Source organism: Poecilia latipinna, unplaced genomic scaffold (genome assembly GCF_001443285.1).
Source record: "Poecilia latipinna isolate Pla-1442-1.1 unplaced genomic scaffold, P_latipinna-1.0 Scaffold2754, whole genome shotgun sequence".
Taxonomy (NCBI): Eukaryota; Metazoa; Chordata; class Actinopteri; order Cyprinodontiformes; family Poeciliidae; genus Poecilia; species Poecilia latipinna.
This window is the reverse complement of record NW_015115370.1, coordinates 36,939-45,680: the sequence shown is the minus strand read 5'-3', so window position 1 is coordinate 45,680 and position 8,742 is coordinate 36,939. Positions and strand designations below refer to the sequence as shown.

The 8,742-nt window shown below is 34.8% G+C and overlaps 1 protein-coding gene across 1 annotated transcript; it reads right to left on the bottom strand.

Moving 5' to 3' along the window:
* Positions 1 to 832: 832 nt before the first annotated feature.
* Positions 833 to 5,313, bottom strand: LOC106939029 (testisin-like). Its single transcript, XM_015021285.1, has 6 exons — positions 5,240 to 5,313; positions 5,056 to 5,076; positions 4,796 to 4,958; positions 3,339 to 3,610; positions 1,977 to 2,122; positions 833 to 1,203 (listed from the first exon to the last, which is right to left on the bottom strand). The coding sequence occupies exons 1-6, from the start codon at positions 5,292 to 5,294 to the stop codon at positions 958 to 960; spliced, it is 903 nt and encodes a 300-aa protein (XP_014876771.1). The 5' UTR covers positions 5,295 to 5,313; the 3' UTR covers positions 833 to 957.
* Positions 5,314 to 8,742: the final 3,429 nt, after the last annotated feature.

Sequence of the window (8,742 nt, the reverse complement as noted above, 5' to 3'; positions counted from 1 at the left end):
TGTAACTCTTCTTGTTTAGTTGTCGGTCACCTAGTACAATACAGAATAAAAAACTCTTCACAATGTGGCTTTGACTGCAGGCAAGTGGTCCGACAGGCTGAAAAATAAAAGACACGGTTAGCGTCGTGACTGAGTGGTCAGCCACGAACACCAACCGGCGCAGCTCCCACTCATAGGGTCACATTTTTCCAGCCCAACCACGAGAAAAACTTTACAAATTATATTTGTAGATGTTAAATATTCTTACAGTATTTCGTTAATTGTTGAAGTAGAAAAATATGACCCTAAGTAAAAAAGAAGTGAAGAGCTGCCTCTCTCGCACCTGCCTCCACCAGCACTCAGGTTTCTGGTGGGGGAAGCCGCCTGACGGACCCGCTGCATGCAGTCACTCATCACACCACTAGGTGGCTCCAAACAAACGCATCGATCAAAAATCTCATAAACACATACAACCCTAGAATCATTTTGATCAAAACTCACACAGACACACACAAGCTTTTCTCTCTGTTACATATGTATACAGGGATTTTTGTCTGAGACCAGCAGTGTGAAAACTCTTTCATCTGTTGTTCTATATCACCTCACTAAGCAGAAAACAATATTTGACAGAGTCTGAAAGCTTAAACCAGAGTTCAACAGAATGTGCAACACAGTTATAATTGCATTAGATTATCTTTATTAACAAAACATTTTAATTTATAACAACCTCATAAGTTAATTTATTGTGTGGAAAATACATATGTGCAGGAATTACAGTGATAACTGAAGAGCAAATAAATAAATATTAAAAACAAAATTTTAAAATAATTTTCCTTAAATATTAATTACTTTTTTCTCTTTTTTCTTGTTTTTCTCGTTTTTGTTTGTTTTATTTTACTTTTTTGTGCAAGAAAATATGCATTAAAGGGTTTTGGGTGGAAACAAATTGTCAAAGTGAATCTCTGAGGTTTTGTTTTGTCATTTGGTGACAGGCGAACTGTGCTGGCAGGTGAAGCTGCTGTCTGGATCCTCTCCTCTGGAGGTGAACTCGACAAAGCCCGGTTTGTTAAATCTGATGCGGGCGTTTATCCAGGACTGGTACTGGGACACTCTGGTGTAGACGCCAGGCAGATTGGGCCGAGCACAGCCGTCGCCAAAGCTCACAACTCCAGACTGGATCCAGCGTGAGCGCTGCTTGCTGACCATCGGACCTCCTGAGTCACCCTGCAGCGACAGGAAGGAAAAATTAGTGGCTTATTATTGTCTCTCCAGACTGGGCCAGCACAAGCATAATATATAAAAATTAGATACCTCATCATTACTATCCTTTAACATGCCTATTATTAGCTTTTAGTGCAAAAACAGATTTTCTCATATATTTGTGGTCTAAATTTCTAGTGCAAACTTAGAACACATGAAATAGGACAAAACTAGTAACTTTTTAGCAAGATGTAGGAATTTAATTTAAATAAATAATTCCTTAATATTGATAAAATAAAAAATTAGTAGTTCCACTGGCAGAAAATTTCCCTGATGGAAAAAATATTATTAGACATGAAATAATCTGCCAAATGTTTAATCGATATTAAGTATTTACTTAAAACAAGCTCCTATATCTTTCTAAAAAGACTAACTTGTAAATTATTTTTGCCTGATTTCAAGCAAACTAAGATAAATATCTTAGTTCCAAGAAAATACTTTGTAATATTTGTGTTTTTTGCAGTGTAAATTATGTTGGCGTTATTATTTGTCTTAATTTTAACCTTACAGGAGTAACAAACAAGTAAAGATGCTCTAATTAATTTGCACTTTGATATGCAGAGTGGTTTTTACTGTAAGTACTGCATATTCATTTAACAATTTTAAAGTAACATCTGCAGACAAACACTGAATTTACAGTAAACAAGTTCAAAATTACTACAAAATAAACCAAAATTATGCTCTGGTGGTGTTGGGCCGGCTCTGCATCCAGGCGGCTGATGAAACGATCAGCCTACCTGACAAGAGTCTTTTCCTCCTGAAAGGACTCCGGCACAGATCATGTTTTCTGTGAGGCTTGTTGTTCTGAGCAAACAGTTGCACTGTCTGTTCCCAATAACAGGCACCTTCACTTCCTGAAGGGTTTGAGGATGAGGCAGAGGCTCTGTGGAGGATTACATTACTGAGATTAGTCATTAAACCAAACAATGTGATTGTAACGGAGAAAATACATGTCTTTTTAAATGAAAAAAGTTAGTTTGGTTTAATTATGGGACTTCATAAAAAGAAAAAAACAAAAAAAAGAATGATAAGTGACACTTTAAGCATTACTAAATATTATTGTTTTTAATTTACGTTTTACTTCATATTTCTCTTTTTTTCCTTTTTTCTTGACCAGGAGGCTGGAAAAGGAGCCAATTTTACCTCACAATGAACATAAATTTGTAAAACTCACTGTTAGAGAGCAGCAGCAGCTCTCATGTTGGAGATAAAATGGTTGTTATGCCAACCAAAACTATGGGAAGCAGTAAAAAGTCTTCTCTGTCTTCCCATCACAAACCTAAACTTGTGTAATTTATTAAACCCAACTGGAACTTTAAAGGTGACCTATTATACTTCCTTGAAGAGGTTTTTATTGGTACAAAACCTGTTCATTACATTTTGTTGCACAACATCAGTTTTGGATAATAAGATTTCAGTCTGCTCATTAAGCTGTTTTAGGGCGTCCTGTCACTTTAAATTCAAATAAGCTGCTGCTGGCCATGCCCCAAAACTCAATATTTACACTCGCACATGAAAATAGCAGCAAACAGATATGCCATTATACAGCTGTATATCTGAAAAGCAGAAGTGGAGCCTCCTGTGCAACCAACAGGAACGCAGCAAGTTGTTTCTGGATGGTCAATCAACAACAAAACACTTATTTTTTCCAGGAGCCATTGTAAAATACTGTACAGTGATAAAATCAGCTGAACAAATATGTTGGAGTTCTGCTTACATTGCTAGGTAACGTGCTTGGCTGTTGACGTGTTGCTGTTGACTGTGACTCAGCAATGGGGAGATGTATTTAAATGGCTTATTTTAAAACATTGACTCATTGCCAAAAACTGGCTGAGTGTTTAATTTAATGATTTGAGTTGAGACTCAAATGGAAACATAAAAATGTGCAAAAAGTGAATCTTCCACAACAGATCCTCTGTAACTACTGATGTAGGTTGGATAGGAAAAAAGATTGAATGAAACCAAAGTGGTAAATCGAAACAAAATTAACTTTTTTTTGGTCATCTCAAAACAACAGGAGATAATTTAGCCCCTCAATAAAGGCACTAAGATTAAAGTTTGGACCCGTCAGGATGAGAGTCTTCTCAGGTGAATCTCACCTCCTTCTCCTACGTTTCCCCAGCCGGTGACCCAGCTATTGGTGCCGTTGTTGAACCGGCTGCCACTCGCTGCCAAACACACCGGTCTGATGTAGTCTGTGAAGTTCACTGGTGAGGAGAGTCTGAGCAGCGCAATGTCGTTGTTCAAGGTGGTCCAATCAAACTTGGGGTGTACGATGATTTTTCCAATGTTCCTTTCCACTACGGTTTTCGTGTCTCTGTCTCTCTGGTTTTGCTGCCCCAGAACGGCCTTCCACATGGATGGATCTGGACTGCAGGAAAACAAACAAAAAAATACAAGGAATTTATTTCATTACAAAAAATCATGACAATGTTTTCAACTTCTTTCAGCTGGACTCAGACCTGAACCTTCAGAGTCACATAAAGACAGTTACAAAGTCAGCCTTCTATCACCTGAGTTCCTGAAACTCCACCTGTTTAGATTTGCTTCAGAACCAATGTAAATGGAACATTAACCAACATATTGGATGTTCTCTTTTAATGATGATGATTTTAATGATGAAACATAATAAAATCTTAAATTGGGCTACTGAAATGTTGTGTTGTGTTATGTACAAAACACTGTAAAACATTTATGAAGTATTTAATTGTCTACTATCTTCTGTTCTTTCAGTGAAATAAATTTAGCGAGTTTTAGATTTTGAACCTAAATGTGTGAGTTTGTGACAGATAGTAAGTTCTGTTAACTTTTTATTAAGAGTTGAATAAACAGAGTTTTTAGGTTAACACTTTAAAAACTGGAAGAAGAAAAAGTCAGGAGTGGGAACTATTTCCCAGAATGCTTAGCGGCGTGTATTTCTCTCCTGAGATGGAAGTGTGTTACATTGATCTGTTCACACTAAATGTTTCTGAGCTGAATTCATTCAGATGTTAAATAAAATTCATCATCAGATCAGAAATTTGGTTCATGTGATTTGAAACAAGAATTTAAATTATTCTACTGTAAAATAAGTCGTTATTTAAACTTCATATTGTGAGTAAAATAACAGAGAAATGTGGCTCTTTAACTGGGTGAGGACAGATTTTTTTCTTGCATTTTGTGAAATAATTATTTGGTTTAAATTGCAGCATTAAGTTGAAACTCACAATTCAAGATTAATGAACTTAAAAACAATATTTGGACAACTTGAGTCTTGTCATTAAATCAACTTCACATTCTGATTTAACTCAGAACTTTAATATCTGAGTTAAATCCAAAACTATTTTCTTGTTGACTTCAGGTTCATTTTCCAGGCAGCAGGTGGGCTTTCAATTTCAAGTTAAACCACCTTCTAATGTTTTAGTGTGCAAACAAACTGAATTGATTTTTACATCTTTCTTTCCAAATGACCCAGTTGAGAAGCTTAATTTTTTTTATGACATGCTTCCTTTCACTGCAACCAGCAAGTTTTGCATATGAAAATCTTAACGTGAACTTTGTGTATCTTTGCACTTACTCTTTGATGCAGTGAGCTGCAGTCAGAACCCACTTTTTGTTGATCAGGGAGCCTCCACACTTGAACCAGCCATAAAGCTGCAGCTCCACCTGCCAGGGCCAACTTCCAGGTAAGGCATCCTGACCTCCAACTATTTTGGGATTTTGAGGAGCAAAACCACATTCTAAAACAAAAAATCAGTTCAAACAATATTAGGATGCAAACATTCAACAAATCTTACTGCACAAGATAATTTAAAGAGGTTTTAAGTTTCTACCAACCATTAAGCTGTGCATCGGATCCTGGGAAACGGAGCAAAAACAGACAAATTTCAGTTGATTTTCTTCAACAAAACACAGCGTATTAGTTTAAAGCTCAAGATTTACTAAAAATATATTGTTTTTATTTTGCATTATTTGATGTTAATAATAACAGAGAGCAAAGAGAGAGAGAGCTTCCACCTACCTGCACAGAGAAAGTTCAGCAGAGCCAGGATGGGCAGCAGAGTCTTTGGAGCCATTGTGGAGGGAAATGCAGAATCTGTGTCTGAAGCTCTTTAAATATTTTCTCCCATCTGTCGCCTCTTCCTGTTTGTTTCACCTAAAAAACCAATCACATGGCAGCTGCTCAGCTGATTCCTCTTTCTGAGAATCATTTATGTTTCTTTCAAAGAACTGCCATGATGTAATGCTGTCAAAAATAAACGCTCCACGCTTCACTTTAGTCTTCCTACAGGTTTATACAGGGACTGTCCTACTTGTGTAACTTTATGTTGATAAACATGCTGCAACTTTTCTGTCAGTAGAATTTGAGTTTTGTATGTTTAAATGTTATCTCAAATAAAATAACAATAAAGAACTTCAACATGATTTGTCTCATCTGAGGCTTGAACTCCTTACAACGTTTTTACCAGTGTTTCACTGAGAAACAGCAGCTCCACCAGGTGTTTGCTAATTGCTGCTGGCTAGTCTGAAGGAGCTGAAAAAGGGAGTGCTGCTGTGCTCAGAAGCTTGGAAACACAATTTTTAGGTATTCCAACTATCTGCATTTGCATCACTGAAACAGATTTTAAACTCACTTACATCCAATTTTCTGATTTATTTGTAAGGAATAGGATTCACAAAACTCTGTATATTTACTTAATAACGGACATGTTTTAATAATTCCCTTAAAACTAAAAGTTTGCATACCTTAAAATGTCTGACTTTTAAAAATTTGAAGATGCCCAGATGATGATGTCATGAATTTGTACATTTATACATTTACAAAGTCAGAATAATTCACAACATGTGTTTTAATTGGAAGTACTGTGGATGCATTCGAGTAAAAACACCACAAAAATATTCAGCTGTCACACCGATAAGGAGGAAGGCAGGTAGAAATCGACCCAAGAAAAAAAGCAAAAGACCTTTTAAATATTATGGTTTAGACTTGGACACGGATTGAAAAGCCATGAATCCAAAATCAACATATAAAGTGAAATCACAACAACCTCTGCTGATCAAAGTGCTTCACAACAATCACTTCGCAGGTAGATAAATGATAAAACAGAAAATAAAATTAAGTGTAGTAGAAATACAAAGACAGTTACAAAATTAGCAGAAAATACCAGAGAAATTTAAAGTCAGATTAAGTTTTCAAATGTTCTCAGGCAGAAAGAGCTTAAATTTTGGAGACTAACAGTGAAGTGTTTCACCAAAACGGAAGATTAGAGGAAAAGTCATAAAGCTGGAGCTTCAATAAATCAACATAACCATGAAGAAAGAACATTATGTAGAAATATTGAATCCACAAAGTGGAAGCTTGAGTAATGTGTCCTGCATGTTCTGGCCCAAATTAGTCATAAATTGACGTAATAAAAAAGTTCTCGCGTTTTTATTTAAATTTGGACAGAACTGGTTAAACTGCTCATTCTGATATGTTTACTCTTTAATTATTGGCAACAATCTGTGAGGTAAACATGAAAACCAGACAGAGTCCACATCTGATTAATGTTTTCTGTTATTTCTAAAGAAAGAAGCAATAAAAAGGTCAAGATGACACCAGGCAGTCCATTCCTCCTGCCTCCGACTTCCTGGTGTGACTGTGTGGTTGATTGTCATTACTATTCATCAGTATCCATGAAAATGACTGATCGACTATTGGGTATTAAGCTAAAAATATAGTTGGAAGTGATTTATTTCTAAAGAAATTTTAATTTTGCACGCAAGGAAATGACTAATTAGGGGAATTTAGGAAAGTTTCTTTAAAACTCAGTGCTGACATTCAGTGGTATGGCTTCTGCCCAGGGTGACACAAACCAAGGGATAGCACCATGCAAAAAAAAAAATAAAATAAAATAAAAATCAAGAAATAAGTGTAGCTGAGCAAGTTTTCTATTCATAATCTGCATCTCAAGTCAAAGGGAAACACTTTGACACAAATGCCAACTTCAGCTGATGGAGGCTGAAGTTGGCATTTGATTCACAGCTTTATGCTAAACTGAAAAGTAATTAAACTTTTTTTAATTGATCTAATTAATCAGATTATCTTGTTTCCACTTTAGGCCATACAAATTGTCAGTCAGCTTTAAAAATAATATCACATGAAGATTTAATGGCTGTTGTAGTTAAATTAAACATAAATAATAAATGATACACTTTTTCTGCTAAATACAAATCCTCTCTCTCTCTCTCTCTCTCTCTCTCTGTCTCTCTCTCTCTCTCTCTCTCTCTGATTAAATTGGGGGATAACGAATGACAAATATCACAACGCTATAATAAAAATAAAGAACAACCACAGACATTGACAATAGACAAATTAGAATGAATAAAGTAAAAAATAAAAGTTAAATAAATACATACATAAATGGGTAAAATAAAACAATGTCTATCTTTTAGTTTATCATTTTCTCTTAACAAAATGTACATTCAAATACAAATAAAAGATCTGCTACAGTAAAAAGAAAAGTAAAAACTATGACAGAAAGATCTGCAGATGACATCATTATGAATTCATATCTTTACAAGTTTCTGATTATTAAAGTTACGTTTTTCAACAGCGGCAGTAAAAGTTTTTAAGTGTATTATTAAATGAGGGGACATAATATGTGGACGTAATATTTTGCAAGGATTGTTATTAGATTTAATTTATATATTTCATCTGAAGAAAAGGTTGAGTTAATGGGAAAAGTACAAAATTACCAGAAAAATCATGAACAGCAACAAAGAGAATGAAAAGAATAACTTATTTTGGTTTTACTTAAAAACTTTAATGATTGTCACAGTACAGGGTTTATTATATGTCTTATTTACATCACATAGATTATTTAATCTTATATTTTTTTAAAAATCACCTTCAGAGGAAGATGATGATGATGATTATGATGATGATGATGATGATGGTGAAGTTTACAGTGATTCTGGATTCATCATCAGAATAAGTCAGTTTATAAGGAAGCAGAAACAGAGGAATGTTTGTGACGCAACATTCAAATATACAGCCAATTATTTGGAAAATTATTCATCTTTTATACATTAATAGACTTTACCACATGTAGGATGGAGATAAATATAATCTGTACTATATAAATAAACACCAGTCGGGTAGGTCAATCCGCATTCTGTGGTATTTTATGACAGTTCAATGAGGAGTTTAACTGTCTATTTAAATACTCCTCAGAAATGTTTAAGGTGTTTTCATTTTGCTTTTTGTCACACTAAAATCTTTTAAGTCATCAAAAAAGTTCAGCAACAGACCGAGATAATCTGAGTAAATACAAAATACAGTTTTCAAATGAAGATTTCTTTTGTGAAGAGAGAAAAAAATATATGTGAAAATTAATTTTCCCCCCTTTTCAAGTGATATGTTAGTTGTGATAACTCACATTTCTTGGTTCAGCTTCACTATCCATACCCAGGCTTAAGATTAAAATAATTTCAAACCATAAAAAGTTTAGAACAACATGTAAATAACATAGAATACACGGT

Bases quoted from the DNA above. Each gene is read 5' to 3' on its own strand.
- LOC106939029 (XM_015021285.1), bottom strand. From the start codon at position 5,294: ATGGCTCCAAAGACTCTGCTGCCCATCCTGGCTCTGCTGAACTTTCTC. The intron at 3,611-4,795 runs GTAAGTGCAAAG...GTTTTCCTGCAG, and splicing joins GCAGCTCACTGCATCAAAGA to TCCAGATCCATCCATGTGGA. The intron at 2,123-3,338 runs GTGAGATTCACC...AATCCTCCACAG, and splicing joins GGGAAACGTAGGAGAAGGAG to AGCCTCTGCCTCATCCTCAA.